This window comes from Gorilla gorilla, chromosome 14 (assembly GCF_029281585.2).
Source record: "Gorilla gorilla gorilla isolate KB3781 chromosome 14, NHGRI_mGorGor1-v2.1_pri, whole genome shotgun sequence".
Classification (NCBI taxonomy): domain Eukaryota; kingdom Metazoa; phylum Chordata; class Mammalia; order Primates; family Hominidae; genus Gorilla; species Gorilla gorilla.
Window position 1 is genome coordinate 32,355,734 of NC_073238.2, and position 18,708 is coordinate 32,374,441.

At 39.6% G+C, this 18,708-nt stretch overlaps 1 protein-coding gene across 1 annotated transcript in view; it reads left to right on the plus strand.

Moving 5' to 3' along the window:
• The window catches only part of LOC129527231 (POTE ankyrin domain family member B-like), a 30,991-nt gene extending 19,900 nt beyond the window's left edge, over window positions 1–11,091 (plus strand). The window contains 4 exon segments of the mRNA XM_063697153.1: window positions 541–707; window positions 9,161–9,284; window positions 10,947–11,020; window positions 11,022–11,091. Of these exon segments, the coding sequence (XP_063553223.1) occupies window positions 541–707; window positions 9,161–9,284; window positions 10,947–11,020; window positions 11,022–11,034 (378 nt within the window). The 3' untranslated portion in view covers window positions 11,035–11,091.
• Window positions 11,092–18,708: the final 7,617 nt, after the last annotated feature.

Consider the following 18,708-nt stretch of genomic DNA (forward strand, 5'->3'; position numbering starts at 1 on the left):
TATCCAGGAACCAAACGAAAAAAGAACGATCAAAGGCAGTGGGGGAGGAGAATATCTTAGTGCAGAAAAGGGCCATCTTCCTTTCTATTCCTGAAGCCCCACAGTGTATCATCCTCTACATCTGAGTGTTTAATGTAAAATCTAGGTGGTAAAGACAGAAGACACATTTTGTGTCTATGTCGTTTTATTTTTGTGTTCCCACGAGTCAAATGGGGTAAATTCATATATAAGATTCTGAAGAGTTTTTGGGAATAAAAGCACAAAATGAAGGAGGGCCCTTTTTTAATTTTGGAAAATTGTTTTATTCAGTCAAACAGCAATCAAGCAAACTTTACAAAAATTTCAATGATATACTAATGACATGATAATTACATCTTAAAATTATACGGTAATAGTTCTGTATATATGATCAAATTTAAGTGTGAGATATTTTTAATGACTAAAATAATGGCAAACTGAGTCAATTGATAAAATCAATTAAAAAGGTTCTTTTTATTCGATAAAGTGATAACCATCCTTAATATCAAACTTCCACTCAAGGTTGAAGAAGAAATAAAGAAGCATGGAAGTAATCCTGTGGGATTACCAGAAAACCTGACTAATGGTGCCAGTGCTGGCAATGGTGATGATGGATTAATTCCACAAAGGAAGAGCAGAACACCTGAAAATCAGCAATTTCCTGACACTGAAAATGAAGAGTATCACAGGTAAGCCTATGACAGCATTTAATAGGAGATAACTATATGCTGTCAAACAAATCCTAATTTGGGCTAATATTCATCATGAACAAATTTTATACTTTTACTAGAATATTCAGCCTTGCCTGTTAATCAGAAAAATGAAAATCAGTAAACAATGAGTTACCATTTTTTGCAGTCATTAATTTATTTGAAAAATAACCAGCATTGGCAAATGTGAGGGAAAAGGCATTTTTTCTTTTCTTTTTAATGAACTTTTATTTTAGCTTCAGAAGTTCATGTGCAGGTTTATTATATAGGTAAACTGTATCATGGAGGTTTGGAAGATTATTTCATCAGCCACATAATAAGCAAAATACTCGAGAGGTAGTTTTTTGGTCGTCTCCCTTCTGCCACACTCCACCCTCAAGTAGACCCTGGTGTCTGTTATTCTCCTCTTTGTGTCCATGAGTTCTCATTGTTTAGTTCCCAGTAATGAGTAAGAATATGTGGCATTTGATTTTCTGTTCCTGCATTAGTTTGCTTAGGATAATGGCCTCCAGCTCCATGTGTGTTGCTGCAAAGGAAATGGTCTCATTGAAAAAGACATTTCATACACTGTTGGTAAATACATTTTGAACATTAATTTAGTAGCATATTCACACACACATATATATAAGATAGTAAGGATATATAGGTATGTTAAGGATATTTGTATAGATTTGTCACATATATACTTATGTGTAAGGACATTTCTTACAGCATTATTATATCAAAAAGATGGATCCTTATCAATAGGAATTTATCATTATCAAAAGTAAATCCTTACCAATAGGAAATAGCTCAATTTTCATACCCAGAAAATAATACAGTATGCAACCATTTTTTACAAATGAGGTTAGATCTAGAGTATACTGATTATTTTGCAATTAAAATGTATTTAAAGCATTTAGTTTGGTAACACATCTTAAGATAATTTTGTTAGAATTCTTGTAATATCTGCTGTGTTGCAAATGGAAGCTACACGCTACATTGACACCGTACCTTGTTAGCAACAAGATTGCTAGTTATTAAATTTTTGTTGTCAGTGCCTGAGTGCCGAAATATTGGACCTTCAATCTGAATATTGCCAAGGGATTGTACATGGGGATCTATATTTAATATAAACATATATTTAATATAAACATTTGAGTATATTGGGTAAAACTTTTATTAAAATATATCAAAGTATCTTTCATCTGCTAAACCAGGAGCTGGCCAGCTTTTTCTGCAAAGAGCCATTTAGTAAATATTTTAGGCTTTGTGGACTATATATATTTATTTTTTTTGAGACAGGGTCTCTGTTGCCCAGGCTGGAGTGCAATTGTGTGATCACAGCTCACTGCAGCCTTGACTTTCTGGGCTCTAGTAATCCTCCCACCTCAGCCTTTCTACTGGCTGGGACCCCAAGTGTGCAACATCACACCCAGCTAATTGACTCTATGGACTGTAAAGTGAATAAGCATGGCTGTGTTCCAAGATTCTTTACTTACAAAAACAGGCAGTGGGCTGGATTTGGCCCACAGGTGCTAATTTGCTGACCGGTGTGCTAAAAGGAAGGTGCTGCTAATGCAGTAACACTTATTTGTAAAAGTGCCCTGCATGTGTGACATTATCTTTCCTTTGAGAAAAGGATATATTTCAGTATTCACCTCACCATATTTTTCCACAGTGATGTCATACAATTTTTAAAATTTGATTTGTAAAATAAGATTATTTTCTGCATTTCTGCCACTTTATTCCTGTTAATAGAATTCAGTATTTTATGGTGATAATTACTTTGTATATTTGATGAGTATCAACTGTTCTAGAATTGGCTGATTTTTATCAAGCAAGAAATACTCTCCTTGAAGCTTTTAGTTTTTCTTGGTCTTTATGTATAAGCATGAACAAAATAATAATCAGCTTCTGTAATCTAGAAATGGTCAAGGCAACTTTTAGTTCTATAGTTTTAAGAATTGAACACCTTGGTCTGGCATTTTTAATGCCAAATGTGTATAATTTTTATAAGCTTTAAAATATGTAATTGTTATATAAAATTTGAAAACTACACCTGTTATGTAAAATTTGAAACTATTTGTCTATTACTTTTCCATGACTGTGGAAGAAAATTACAACATTCTCAGCCATGACTCCTAAGTATGATGTCCTTAAAAGAACTGTCTACACTCATGAACTCAAATTTTCTTTTCCTTCACTCTTGATCTCATGCCAGTAAGTCTTCAATCTCAGCAGTCCTCCAACGTTTTTCCTCAAGATTATCACTAATTGTTTTCTGTGATAAATCTAGGCACTTTTCTTCCACCTCATTTTATTTAATCTGTCAGCAATATTTGAGGCAATGGAGGGCATCTCGTCCCTAACGGCGTCTTCACTTGGCTTTCAGGACCTCACTGCCTCAGGCTTTTCCTCCTGCCTTTCTAGTCCATTCATCATGTTCTGTTTTGCTTGCTCCTCCTCATCTTTCTCCTTTTGGACATTGTTGTTTCCCAGGGCTCACTCCTCAATCTTCTTTCTTGTGACTTTTTCTTTTTCTTTTTTGGAGACAGAGTTTCGCTCTGTCACCCAGGCTGGAGTTCAGTGGTGTGATCTCGGTTCACTACAGCCTCTGCCTCCTGGGTTCAAGCAATTCTCCTGCTTCAGCCTCCTGAGTAGCTGGCATTACAGGTGCATGCCACCATGCCCAGCTGATTTTTGTATTTTTAGTAGACACAGCGTTTCCCCATGTTGGCCAGCCTGGTCTCAAACTCCTGACCTCAGGTGATCTGTCTGCCTTGGCCTCACAAAGTGTTGGGATTACAGGTGTGAGCCACTGCACCTGGCCCCTCATGACTTTTTCTACTGTGTATATGCTAGTGATTTCCAAATGTATGTCTCCAGCTCAAATCTCTCTCCTTAATTCCAGATTTCTATATCAGCCTGCCTACTTGACATCTCTCTTTGGTTAGTTATTGGGTATCACACACTTGTCAGATCCAAAATTGGGCTACTGATGTCCTTCCTGAAATCTACACCTCATATAGTCTTTCCTACTTTGGTTAAGGGCAACTCTTCCTGTTGCTCTGCCAAAAATCTCGGTGTCATTCTTGACTCATCTCTCTCTCTCTCTCTGACACCTCACATCTAATCTCTCAGTAAATCTTGTCAGGTCTACCTGAAGAATATGTCCAGAAGCCAGTCATATCTCATACATCTGAGCCACCCTCATCTGCAGTCTAGATGAGTGTCATAGACTGGGAATTGATAGTCCTGGTTTTTAAAAACTTCCCTTTTCATCAATTCTTAACTCAGTGGATGTATTTAAAACATAAGTCAAACTGTGTCATTCCTCTGCCCCAGCCCTTCTCATTATCTCCCATTTCATTCAGAGTACGTGTCAAAGTTCCTCCTAATTATCTCCCTTGCTCTGCTTCAGCCACACTGAATTCTTGCCATGCCTTATCTACCCCTAGTGCTTAAAGATGCCAGGCACACCTCTGTGATTCGCAGTTCCCTGTGTCTGGAATGCTTTCTCCCCAGATATCCTCCTAGCTTTCTCTTTCCATTCCTTCAGTTCTTTATTTAAAACCCCCTTTCTAAGAAGAAGAGGAAAAAGGGTAAAAAGAAACACATTAAGGAACAACCACTTTCTGAGGAAGAACGGTGTGCTACCCAGACGCGTCATGCTTAAGGTTCAATTGGGTGCCTACCAGGGATGCTCTCTAACGTAACGAAGGGAAGGTTCAGTGAAACAAAGTGATTTATCATCTCTAACTTCAAACCCATTTGTATCTTGACATCAACGCTGTTAACCTTATGTCATCATTTCTTAGAGACTTTGATATACAAATAAAGGGATTTTTGTATTAGAAAAAAAAAATCCCCTTTCTCAGCAGGGACTTTTCTGACCATCCCAACTTTCCCACCACCCTCCCCATCAAACACATAAACATTTCATTTTCCTGCTTTAGTTTTTCTCCTGTAACATCCTGTATATTTGGCCTTATCTGTCTGTTGTTATTGTGTGTTTTTCTCACTCTCATGAATAGGGTTTTTATTTTTCACTACCATATCCTCACTGCCTAGAAAAAGGCCTAGCATTTTGGATGAAGCTACCTAATAAATACTTATTAAATGAATGAATGGAGTTTATCCTGCATATATTGTTTGATTAATTCTCACTTTAAAAATGTTTGACATGGTTCATTCTAACAGCTTTGCCCGGTAACTACGTGCATTTTTAAAATTGTTTTGGCTTTTTATAATAAGCTACATTCTTTATATTAATTTTTTTATTTAGAGAGAAAAGCCCAATATTGTGGTTATTCACTATTTATTCTTTTACTAGTAATCATAATTGTAGTTATGGCAAACTGAGTCAGAGGAATTGCAAAGTTTACTGGTATTTTATTTTATTTTGAGATGGAGTCTCGCTGTATCCCCCAGGCTGGAGTTCAGTGGTATGATCTCAGTTCACTGCAACCTCCACCTTCTGGTTCATGCACTTCTCCTCCCTCAGCCTCCCAAGGAGCTGGGATTACGGGGGCATGCCACCACGCCCGGCTAATATTTGTATTTTTAATAAAGATGGGGTTTCATCCCGTTGGTCAGGCTGGTCTCGAACTCTGTACCTCAGGTGATCCACCCACTTCAGCCTTTCAAAGTGCTGGGATTACAGGCATGAGCCACTGCGCCTGGCCACTAGTATTTTATTTAAAAAAAAATTACAGTGGCACATTTAATGGACTTACAAATTCTTTTCAAGGGATTATGAACCTTTGGTGTTTGAAATAAAGAGACAGAGTTGGAATTTTTTGCTTCCTATTGTAAGAGGAATACTGGTCAGGCACTGTCTATTCTGATGGAGCAGGTGCTGCTGCGTGGCTGTATTTCAGAAGCAAGCTGCTCACATTGATATTGGTTGGTGAACAAGAGCAGTGGTCATTGATTGACTAGATTTCAAACTGGCTTTGGGTGGCTTCTTGTTACCATTGGTACAAGTCATTTCTTTCATAAGTTAGAGTCAACTTTAACCGAAAATTTTCTGTATAAAAGTTGCCTTCAATTAACTATGTTCAAAATGAAACTATTTTATATTCCAGAATTGTAGACTTCATTTTAAAATTTTGGTCAAGATGAATTGGTTAATAATAGCTCTCAGGAATATCTGTTTTCTTTTTTTAAAAATACATATTTCTCTGTATAATTTATTCCTTAAAATTAATGATTTTCTTTCTGTTTTTGGTATTTTTAGAAGCTTTTGCTCAAGTCCTAACATAATCTCCAGTAGGAGATTTTAGTCTCTTTGTCAGTTCATGTATGTATATGGTAGTGATACTCTACTCTCTTTTTAAATTCCTTTTCTTGTTCACTTTCTTCTCAGTACAATAACGGTGATATTCTCACACATCTTTACCTCATTTAAAAGTAATTACAGTTTGCTGCTGGCAAATTCAGCTTTTTATATTTTGACTAAATACTAGGCTAAAAGTGAAGAAAATTTACCAGGTCATTTTATTTTCAAACAAAATCATTACTAATAAAAATTGCTATTTTTGAAATATAAATAATGACATTTTGATATTTTAAAAGTAAGGATACACCCCCCCCTCAATAGTTTGGCTTTGTGTTTCCACCCAAATCTCATGTCAAATTGTAATTCCCAGGTGTTGAGAGAAAGACCAGCTGGGAGGTATTGGATCATGGGGTCGGTTTCCTCCATGCTGTTCTCGTGATAGTGAGTTCTCACAAGAGCAGATAATTCTATAATGGGCTCTTTCCCTTTCACTTCTCTCTCTCCTGCCACCTTTTGAAGAAGTTGCCTGCTTCCCCTTTACCTTCTGCCATGATTGTAAGTTTCCTGAGGCCTTCCCAGCCACGTGTAACTGTGAATCAATTAAGCCTCTTTCCTTTATGAATTACCCAGTCTCAGGTATACATACATACATACATATATATATATATAATTTTCTTTATTCCACTCATCAGTTGGTGGACACTGGCTGATAACATATCTTTGCATATGTGAATTGTGCTGTAGTAAATGTATGTATATAGGTGTCTTTTTGAGAGTATGATTTCTTTTATTTTGGGTAGGTATCCAGAAATGAGAATGCTGGATAGAATGGTAAGATCTACTTTAACAGAACTCTCCATAATGTTTTCCATAGATTTGTACTAATTGCTATCCCCACCAGCAGTGTATAACTCTTCTTTTTTCACCACATCCACACCAGCATCTGCTGTTTTTTTTATTTTAGTAGTGACCATTCTGGCTGAAGTGAGGTGATATCTCACTGTTGTTTTATTGTACATTTCCCTGATGATTAGTAATATTTAGCATGTTTTTATATTCTTGTTCACCATTTGTACATCTTCTTTTGAGAAATGTCTATTCATGTCATGTGCCCACTTTTTAATGGAATTATTTGTATTTTTCCTGCTGATTTGTTTGAGTTTCTGGTAGGTTATGGACATTAACCCTTTGTTAGATTCATAATTTGCCCATATTTTCCCCATTGTATAGGTTGTTGGCTCACTTTGATGATTATTTCTTTTGCTGTGCTGAAGCTTTTTAGTTTAATTAGGTCTTTATTTATTTATTTATTTATTTTTATTTTTGTTGCTTTTGCTTTCAGGGTCCTCATCATAAATTATTTGCCTAGGCTAATGTCTTCAGGTCTTAGGTTTAGGCCATTAATCCATCTTGAATTAATTTTTTTACATGGTGAGAGATAGAGATCCAATTTTATTCTTCTATATGTGACTATCTTTTTTTCCCAGCACCATTTGTTGAATAACGTGTACTTTCTCCAGTGTATGTTTTTGTATCCTTTCTCAGAGATCATTTGGTTGTAAGTGGCCTTTTTTCTGAGTTGTCTATTCTGTTCCATTGATCTGTGTGTCTACTTTTATACCACTACCATGATGTTTGTTACTGTGGCCTTAGAGTATCATTTGAAGTCAGGTAATGTGATGCCAACATGTTTGTTCCTTTTGCTTGGTATGTCTGTTGCTATTCAGGCTCTTTTGTGGTTCTACATGAATGACAGCTTTTTAAAATAACTCTGTGAAGAATGACATTGGTACTTTGGTAGAAACTGTATTGACTCTGTAGACTACTTTGGGCACTATGGCATTTTCACAATATCAATGCTTTCAGTCCAGGAACATAGAATGTATGTTCATTTATTTGTATCATCTGTGATTTTCTTCAGTGGCGTTTTCCAGTTATCCTCTGATAGATCACTCACCTCCTTCATTAAGTATATTCCTAGGTATTTTACTATTTTGCAGCCATTGTAAAAAGGATTGGATTCTTGATATGACTCTCAGCTTGGTTGTAGTTGGTGTATAGTGGTACTATTCATTGGTATTTGTATATTTTGTAACCTCTGAGACTTTACTAAATTCACTTATCAAATCTAGGAGTGTTTTGTAGGAGTCTGTAGGGTTTTCTAGGCATAAGATCATATCATTGGTGAAGAGAGAGTTTGACTTTCTCTTTTCCAATTTGGATGCCCTTTATTTCTCTTGCCCAATTGCTCTGCCTAGGGCTTCCCAGTTTTCTTCTTAATATGCATGAAATAAAAGTAAAATTGAAAGCAATTAATGATCAGTTTATTTCACATCTCTCTCTCATACACAGATAAAATTAATTCAAAGTTCTATGTTAAAAACACAATATTAGACCCTGTCTTGTTCCAAAGGGAATTTCTAAGTCGTCTATAAATTACAGAGGAATCAAGAATATAAGTGGAAACTGTTTCCAAAAAATAAACATAAAAAGTTTGGGTTAACACAGGGGTTTCCAATCCCCAGGCCACAGACCAGTACCAGTCCCTGGCCTGTTAGGACCTGGGCCACACAGCAAGAGGTTAGTGGTAGGTGAGCAAGTGAAGCTTCATCTGTTTACAGCCACTCTCTGTCACGTTACCACCTGAGCTCCTCCTCCTGTCAGATCAGCGGTGACATTAGATTGTCATAAGAGTGTGACTTGAACCCTATTGCAAGCTGCTCATGCATGGGATCTAGGTTGTTCACTCCTTATGAGAATCTAATGCTTTATGATCTGTCACCATCTCCTGTCACCCCTAGATGAGACCATCTAGTTGCAGGAAAATAAGCTGAGGGCTCCCACTGATTCTGCATGATGGTGAGTTATATAATTATTTCATTATATATTAGTAATAATAGAAATGAAGTGCACAATGTATGTAATGTGCTTGAATCATCCTGGAACCATCCCCCACCTCAGGTCCATGGAAAAATTATCTTCCACAAAACTAGTCCCTGGTGCCAACATGACTGGGAGAGCAGGGTTAACAGATGTGAGACCCCTTTGCCTTGTCTTGGATTAATGTGCAGATATACATTGTGTGAATGACATCTGATGGTGCCATCTTGCCCTGTAGATCATTTTAGGGACACCTCCAGTATTTCATGAAAATTAAAATTTCTTCTAGTGACGAACAAAATGATACCCAGAAACAACTTTCTGAAGAACAGAACACTGGAATATCACAAGATGAGATTCTGACTAATAAACAAAAGCAGATAGAAGTGGCTGAAAAGGAAATGAATTCTGAGGTATTTTCTTTAGTCATTATCAAATGTTTTCATATGTGTATATATTTTTAAAAAGCTTTATTTTGGAAGGTATAAAGGATTTTTAAATCATATACACACACACACACACACACACACACACACACACACCCTGTATATCCTTGGTCATATATCTATATATGTACACATAGGGTAAAGCCATGTTCTTAATTCAACTGCATTTGCCTGCAACAGTCGAGTAGTGACCTTCACAATGGCCTCAATCCAAAGGAAAAGCATTTGATATTTTTCATAAGAATTGATTATCTTTCCAATATCAAAAATAAGTTTTGCTACTAACAACAGATTTGCTAGTTTTGGGACATTAGTTCTTTTTAAAATATTAATAGAGAAGTCAGTTTGTTATTTTCACTAATAGGAAGGTAGGAAATGTACAGCTGGGTCAGAGGCCACATTGTGGATGTCATTATCCTTGCTTTTGAGGAGAGGAACAGTTTGCTCCAAGTAGTTTCTCATTTCAATGCAAAGAGCTTTGAAAACAATGACATGCCATGATACACATTTAGTGATAATTTATTGATAAGTATTTTGTTCCCAGATGAATAGTTCAGTATGTTTCCCATATTTCACACTTACTACTATAATGTTTCAAACATTATGAAGAGGAAAGAAAAGTTATTGCAATGGCAAATAATCTCATGATTTCTAAGAAAAGCCTTGTAAGTTATATCTTATTTACCATTTGTATTTTGAAATAAAAGGCTTCTTTTGTATTTATATATTTACACCACAGAAGCAACTGATTTTGTGGAGGATCACTAGCAGTAGCATCAGAAGACCTGGCAAAAATCTTGCACGTTGCATATATACGTGTGTGTGTGTGTGTGTGTGTGTGTGTGTGTATTCTAGATGGAGTCTTGCACTGTCACCCACGCTGGAGTGCAATGGCACAAACTCAGTTCACTGCAACCTCTGCCTCCCAGGTTCACACGATTCTCCTGCCTCAGCCTCCTGAAGTGCTGGGATTACAGGTGTGAGCCACCGGTCCTGGCTGCATATATTTTTTGACCTCTCCTTTTAAGAATCGTGATCTTAAATGAGTTGAGTGTTGTATGTAGAAGTGCAATGCTTAGATGCCGGTGTGTACATTGTAGAAGGGTACAATGCTTAGATTTAACAGTTATGAATAAATGTAATTCTTATAACTGACTGTAAAAATATTAGGAAAGCAGTATATTGATAAAACATTCCTCAGAAAAAGGAACTTAAAGAACTTTGAGGAATTGCTTCTGTCCTAATATATGCATAGCTAAGGCTCTTATGATGGTGTGGTTTGTAGGTTAGATATCAGAGTGTAAACCCAATTTAAAAAATGTAGCCAAATGTATTAATCTTCTATTTTATGCCTCTGGGTTTTTTGTAATTCAGAGAAAGGCTTTTCCAATTCTGAAATTCTTAAAAATCCTCTAGTGATTTATTTTTCATGGTCTTTAGATAAGTATTTCAACTTTTTGGAATTTACACTCTTTTAGATTTGAAGTTTTGTCCAACTTTTTTCCAGTTAAATATCCACTATGGGAATTATTTCATTATACAAATATAAATGTCATTCTTCAATTTTAGAAGAAATCATGATATGTCATTCTATTGAGTGGTAACTAAAAGTTCCCTTTGTTTACTTAGCTTTCTCTTAGTCATAAGAAAGAAGAAGATCTCTTGCGTGAAAACAGCATGTTGCGGGAAGAAATTGCCATGCTAAGACTGGAACTAGATGAAACAAAACATCAGAACCAGCTAAGGGAAAATAAAATTTTGGAGGAAATTGAAAGTGTAAAAGAAAAGATTGATACACTTCTTCTTTTTATTTTTTTTATTTTTTTATTTTTTATTTTTTTTTGAGACGGAGTCTCGCTCTGTCGCCCAGGCTGGAGTGCAGTGGCGCGATCTCGGCTCACTGCAAGCTCCGCCTCCTGGGTTCACGCCATTCTCCTGCCTCAGCCTCCTGGGTAGCTGGGACTACAGGCGCCCGCCACCACGCCCGGCTAATTTTTAGTATTTTTAGTAGAGACGGGGTTTCACTGTGTTAGCCAGGATGGTCTCGATCTCCTGACCTCGTGATCCACCCGCCTCGGCCTCCCAAAGTGCTGGGATTACAGGCGTGAGCCACCGCGCCCGGCCAGATTGATAAACTTCTAAAGGCTATACAACTGAATGAAGAAGCATTAACGAAAACCAGTATTTAAGTACAGTGGACAGCTTAGGATTTTGACAACTGAGAATGCTCAGTTCTGAACTGGAGAATGTAAGACACAGCTAGGAAACACTGGAAATGGAAATTCAATCATGTCATTGTAGACTGACTACTGCTCTACATGATTGTGATCAAAGTCAGATAGCTGAAAGGGACTTCTTTCCAGAGAACAAACATCAACAGGTTTATTTACAGGAGAAAATGAATTCTCATATATCTCACCTAAAAGATAACAGTGAGATTCTTTCTGAACAACTCTAACGCTGACAGTAAAATTAACAACCTAAAAATTAAGCTCCATCACACAGGATAAATTCTGAGAGAAAAGATGAGGCAGGCCACCATCTTTCCTGTTTGGGCAACTTAGTCATTCCAGTATGCGGGCTTTGGAGAGTACAAACTCACCAGGGGCAGAAGAGATCCTGTGGCATAGCACAGCTGCTTTACCAAATCATGGCCAGAATGCTTCTGTAAGCAGGCCCCTGATCCTGTTCCTCATCACTGGACAGGATCTCCCACCTGAGGTGTCCAGCTACACCCACCAGTGTTCCCTGGCCAATGGAGATTTGAAACCTTCCTGGGACAGAGTTCCCAGAGAGAGGGGTGGGCCATGACCTTTGTTGTTTGGGCAACTAACCCTTCTGGCCTGTGGGCTTTGGAGAGCCCAAGCTGACCAGGGGTGGAAGTGGTTCCTCAGCACAGAACAGCCACCCTGCGAAAACGTGGCCAGACTCTTGTTTAAGCCAGTCCCCAACCACATTTCTAATCACTGGGTGGGGCCTTTCAACCAGGGTCTCCAGCCACCTTCACTGCTGTTCTCTGGCTGACAGAGGTTTCTGGCCTCCCTGAGTCAGAGCTCCCAGGGGGAGGACCAGACTGTCATCTTTGCTGTTTGGATGACTCAGCCAGTTCAGTCTTAGAGTTTCAGAGTGTCTGAGGAGACCAGGGGCTGAAGTGAACCCCCAGCACAGCATAGCCACTCTACAAAAACATGGCCAGACTTCTTTTTTAAACAAGTCCCTATTCCTGTTCCCTCCTTACTAGGCAAGACTTCTCAACTTGCTTCCAGTCACATCCTACAGGTGTGTTCAGATTGGCAACAGGTTCATACCTCAGAGGTACAGAGCTTCCAGAGGAAAGGGCAGGCTATCGTCTTTGCTTTTTCACAGGCTTCACTGCTGATATCTTCAGCCACTGGAAAATACGAGGCAATTGGCGACTGGAGTGGACCCCCAGCATACCACGGCAGCCCCACAGAAAAGTGGCCAGACTGTTATGTAGGTGCCCATTTCCATATCTCCTCGATGGGCAGGTCTTCCTGGCCTGGGTCTCCAGCCAGCCCCCCACTTGAGCTTTCAAGCCAGTAGCAACTAGCAACTCCCTGGACAGAGCTTTCAGGAGCAACAGAAATACTCTCTGCCACTGCCTCTGCAGTGGAACTGCCCTTGCTACCCTCAGAATATCAAGGGAGCAAAGACCCTAAGTGCCATATTGACACCTCCAACAAGCTGCAGTTGACACAAGGAACAAGTCAGTCCATCTTCCACGGGTACAACACACCCCTTACTGCTCATCACCAGACAAGGAACCCTGGCTTGGGCCCACAGCACAGACCCTCCATCCTGGGGTGATTACATTAAGTAACTGCTGACTTACACCTCTCTGGGGTGGAGCCCCCAGGAGACAAGGAAAGTGGTGGAGCAGCAAGTCAGCTGATGTGGAGCCCGGAGGGCAGGGACATCGATGTCTCGAGGCTCCACTTGGTCTTATGAGACACTTTATCCCAGCACTTAAGGGGTGCTGAGGTCAGACCAGCCCCATCTCACGTGCAAGATTGCCCAGCACAGATCAGGTCTAAGAGTTCTCTTCCTAAAAAAGGGGACTTGCTTAAAAAAGAAGTCTGGCCACGTTTGTATAGAGCAGTTGTGCTGTGCTGAGGATTCACTTTTGAGAGAGTTCTCCTCTGAGACCTGATCTCTGCTGGGCAGTCTTGCACATGAGATGGGGCTGGTCTGACCTCAGCACCCCTTAGTCTGCTTGCCTCTCCCAGGACCCCAGCCAGGCCACACCTGCTTAGAGGGCACTTTCGGGTGCCCACAGCATAGCTTCTGTACAAGCGGACCGTGGCTGATCAGTGGAGAGCTGCAGCAAGGTGACCTCTACAGCCACATACTAGCCTGCACATTACCTCTCCATACTGCAGCCCTTTATATGGAAACTTCCTACATCGCTTTGCTGTGTGTGTTTACACAGGTGGGTTTTGTTGTACTTGCCCTAACAGCATATGGGAATGCAGCACACACCCCAACCCACACCAACTGCCACTGAAGATGAAGCCATGGTGCGCACAGAACCAAAAACCCCACCCCTGCTAGCATCTCACCCTTGAGGTAATGCCGTGCAGAGGAAAAGGGACCTTCTTATACCCTGAGTGACCACTGTTGCTTGGGGGGGATCAGAGAAGGCACCTTCACTGGCCAGCCACCCACCCCAAACCAGCACTACCTCCAGTGCAACAGCACACACAGTCAGCAGGGGCCCCCTGGCCCACACCCCAGCTGTTTTGCCTCCACCACTAGGTGAATGCCCACAGGGAGGCAGGGACTTTTGCATCTGCTAGCATTCTGCCACAGCTGCCGCACTTTGGTCCCCTCAGTGCGGTGGACTCCAAACCTCGAGGAGCCAGAGAACAAAGTTGTGGCCCAATACAAGTTCCCCGGAGTTAAAGCACACAGTCCAAGAATTGGGAGCTGCATGTTGGCCCCTTAAAATCCTCCAAAAACAAAACCTGTTGGCTGAATCTACCTTACACCACAATCAAATCCTCAAGGTCATCAGATATAATAAAGGAAAAATATCCTGTCCAAAGGTCAGCAACCTCAAAGATTGAAGGTGGATAAGCCCATAAAGATGAGAAAAAGACTCTGTGCAAGAACACTGAAAACTCAAAAATTCAGCATGCTTTCTTTTCTCCAAATGACTGCATCAACTCTCCAGCAAGTGTTCAGAACTGGGCTGAGGCTGAGATGTCTGAAATGATACAAGCGGAGTTCAGGATATGGGTAGGAACAAAGTTCCCTGAGTGAAAGAAGTATGTTGTAATCCAATACAAGGAAGCTAAAAATCATTGTAAAACATTGCAGGAACTAACAGACAAAATAGCGAGTATGAAGACCTGACAGAGCTGTAAATCACACTAGAAGAATTTTCATAATGCAGTCACATGGTGATTGTGTGTGATTGCATTATGAAAATTATTGTAGTATGTGTGGGCACCTGAGAGTGCCCTGTAAGCAGGTGTGGCCAGGCTGGGGTCCTGGGAGAGGCAAGCAGACTAGGGAGGGCTGAGGTCAGACCAGCCCCATCTCATGTGCAAGACCATCCAACAGAATAGACCAAGAAGAGGAAAGAATCCCAGAGCTTGAAAACTGGCTTTCTGAAATAAAACAGGCAAACAAGAATGGGGGAAAAAAGAATGAAAGGGAATGAACAAAACATCTGAGAAATATGGGATTATATAAACGACCAAATCTATGACTGATTAATGTACCTGAAAGAGATGAGGAGAATGGAACCAACTTGGAAAACACATTTCAGAGTATCATTCATGAGAATGTCCCCAACCTAGACAGACAGGCCAACATTCAACTTCAGGAAATCCAGAGAACCTCAGTAAGATATGCCATGAGAAGATCATCCCCAAGACACATAATCATCAGATTCTCTGAGGTCAAAATAAAAGAAAAAATGTTAAAGGCAGCTAGGGAGAAAGGCAACATCACCTGCAAAGGGAATTCCATCAGACTTAGCAGACCTCTCAACTGAAACTGTACAAGCCAGAAAAGATATTCAACATCTTAAAGAAAAGAAATTTCAACCCAGAATTTCATGTCCAGCAAAATTAAGCATCATAAGTGAAGGAGAAACAAGATCCTTTTCAGATAAGCAAATGCTGAGGGAATTCATTATCACCAGACCTACCTTACAAGAGCTCCTGAAGGAAGCACTAAATATGGAAAGAAAAGACCACCACCAACCACTACAAAAACACACTGAAGTACACAGACAAGTGATGCTAAAAACCAACCACATACATAAGTCTGCAAAAAAGCCAGCTGACAGCATGACGACAGGATCAAATCCACACATACCATTACTAACCTTAAATGGAAATGGGCTAAATGCTCCAATTGAAAGACACGGGGCAAGCTGGATAAAGAACCAAGACCCATTGGAGTATGCCGTCTTCAAGAAACCCATCTCATATGCAGTGCCCTACATAGGCTCAAAATAAAGGAATGGAGAAAAATATTTCAAGGAAATGGAAAATAGAAAAAAGCAGGTGTTGCACTCCTAGTTTCTGACAAAACAGACTATACCAATAAAGATTGAAAAAAAAAAGAGACAGAGGGCTGGGCGCGGTGGTTCACGCCTGTAATCCCAGCACTTTCGGAGGCTGAGACGGATGGATCACAAGGTCAGGAGATCGAGACCATCCTGGCTAACACGGTGAAACACCGTCTCTACGAAAAATACAAAAAATTAGCTGGGCATGGTGGCGGGTGCCTGTAGTCCCAGCTACTTGGGAGGCTGAGGCAGGAGAATGGTGTGAACCTGGGAAGTGGAGCTTGCAGTGAGCCAAGATCGTGCCGCTGCACTGCAGCCCAGGCAAGACAGTGAGACTCCGTCTCAAAAAAAAAAAAGAGAAGGAGATTGCAAAGGTGGTCCTGACCTTTGATAAATCTCATTATTGCTTGATACTAACCTGGGCTATCTTTATTGCCCAAACCAATAGGATAATGTGCTGAGGTTAGGGAGCTTCTACCCTGCAGAGAATCCCTGATCTCCGAAAATTTGGTTGAGATCTAAGGTTGATTTTGCTATACAACTCCTTTTCTGAAGTTTTACTTATTTCCAACAAGGCAAGTTTTCCTGCTTCCATGATGATGGAGAGCAGGCACCTCCTTTCTTGAGTTTCAGCTTGCTTCTGACAGGGAAGGTGAGTGTAAGTTTTTTCCAGCTTCTAAGATAGCAGAGAACAATCACCAGCCTGAGACTTATTTCCAGGTAAGTAGCTGAATTAGAGTTTTGTCTTAAAATTTTTCCTTAATGACTAAAATTTAAGATTACTCACCAGCTGCTTTTAATTTCTCGTTACCATTAGAACACTCAGTAATGATATGAATTGTGCATTTGTTTGTTTGCTTAACTCTTTTTGTTTGTTTATGTTTGGGGTTTTGTTGTTGTTGTTTCACTTTTCTCCCATCTCTTCCTGACTTGGTGAAATCCAAAGAATGCTCCAAATTGTGGGGAACAAGGCTTCTGAATTGGCTAAAACTCATGTGGCTGCAAAAAAAAAAAAAAAAAAAAAAAAAAAAAAAAAAATTCCAGTTAGCAGAAATGACTTTTTTTAACTTTTTTTTTTTTTATTTTTTACATAAGTGGTTGCATCTTTTGCTAGCCAAGGCCAAACTGAGGGAGTAGTGGTGGTGACCCAAAGTTAAGATTCTGCCCTGTTCACTACAGAAACCTGAGTTTGGTTCCTAAGTCTAGTTCTTTCTGTTTGATATTTGTGTTACTTTTAAAATATCAGCAGTTTGTCCCAGCTATGATGTGGTAGTAAAAGATTCAGAAGTATTTTCTTTACAAGTTCTATGTTGAAAAGCTTAATTAAAAGCAAATTTCTTTTTTTTAAATTATACTTTAAGTTCTGGGGTACATGTGCAGAACATGCACGTTTGTTACATACGTATACACATGCTATGGTGGCTTGCTGCATGCACCAACCCATGATCTAATGCCATCCCTTTTCTAGCCTCCCACCCTGACAGGCCCTTGTGTGTGATGTTTCCCTTCCTGTGTCCATGTGTTCTCATTGTTCAGGTCCTACTTATGAGTGAGATCATGTGGTGTTTGGTTTTCTGTTCTTGTGTTAGTTTGCTGAGAATGACAGTTTCCAGCTTCATCCATGTCCCTGCAAAGGATATGAACTCATCCTTTTTTATGACTGCATAGTATTCCATGGTGTATATATGCCACATTTTCTTTATCCAGTCTATCGTTGGTGGGCATTTGGGTTGGTTCCAAATCTTTCCTGTTGTGAACACTGCCGCAATAAGCATACGTGTGCATGTGTCTTTATATTGGAATGATTTATATTTTTTTGAGTATATACACTGTAATGGGATTGCTGGGTCAAATGGTATTTCTAGTTGTAGATCCTTGAGGAATCATCACACTGTCTTCCACGATGGTTGAACTGATTTATAGTCCCACCAACAGTGTAAAAGCATTCCTATTTCTCCACATCCTCTCCAGCTTCTGTTGTTTCCTGATTTTTTAATGATGGCCATTCCAAGTGGCGTAAGATTGTATCTCATTATGGTTTTGAATTCCATTTCTCTAATGACCAGTGCTTTGCTTCACATGTTCATTGGCTGCATAAATGTCTCCTTTGGGAAGTGTCTGTTCATATCCTTTGCCCACTTTTTGATGGGGTTGTTTGTTTTTTTCTTGTAAATTTGTTTAAATTTTTATAGATTCTGCATATTAGCGCTTTGTCAGATGAATAGATTGCAACAATTTTCTCCCATTCTGAGGGTTGCCTGTTCACTCTGATGATAGTTTCTTTTGCTGTGCAGACACTCTTTAGTTTAATTAGATCCCATTTGTCAATTTTGGCTTTTGTTGCCATCACTTTTGGTGTTCTAGTGATGAAGTCTTCGCCTATGCCTATGTCCTGAATGGTATTGCCTAACACAAGGACATTTCTGTGCCTGAATGCCATATCTCCCAAAGTAATTTATAGAATCAGTGCTATCTCCATCAAGCTACCATTGATTTTCTTCCCACAATTAGAAACACTACTTTAAATTTCATATGGAGCCAAAAAAGAGCTCGCGTAGCCAAGACAATCTAAGCAAAAAGAACAAAGCTGGAGGGATCACAGTACCTGACTTCAAACTATTCTACAAGGCTACAGTAACCAAAACAGCATGGTACTGGTACCAAACCAGATATATAGACAAATGGAACAGAACAGAGGCCTCAGAAATGACACCACACATCTAAAACCATCTGATCTTTGACAAACCTGACAAAAACAAGCAATGGGGAAAGGATTCCTTATTCAATAAATGGTGTTAGGAAAACTGGCTAGCCATATGCAGAAAACTGAAACTGGGCCACTTCCTT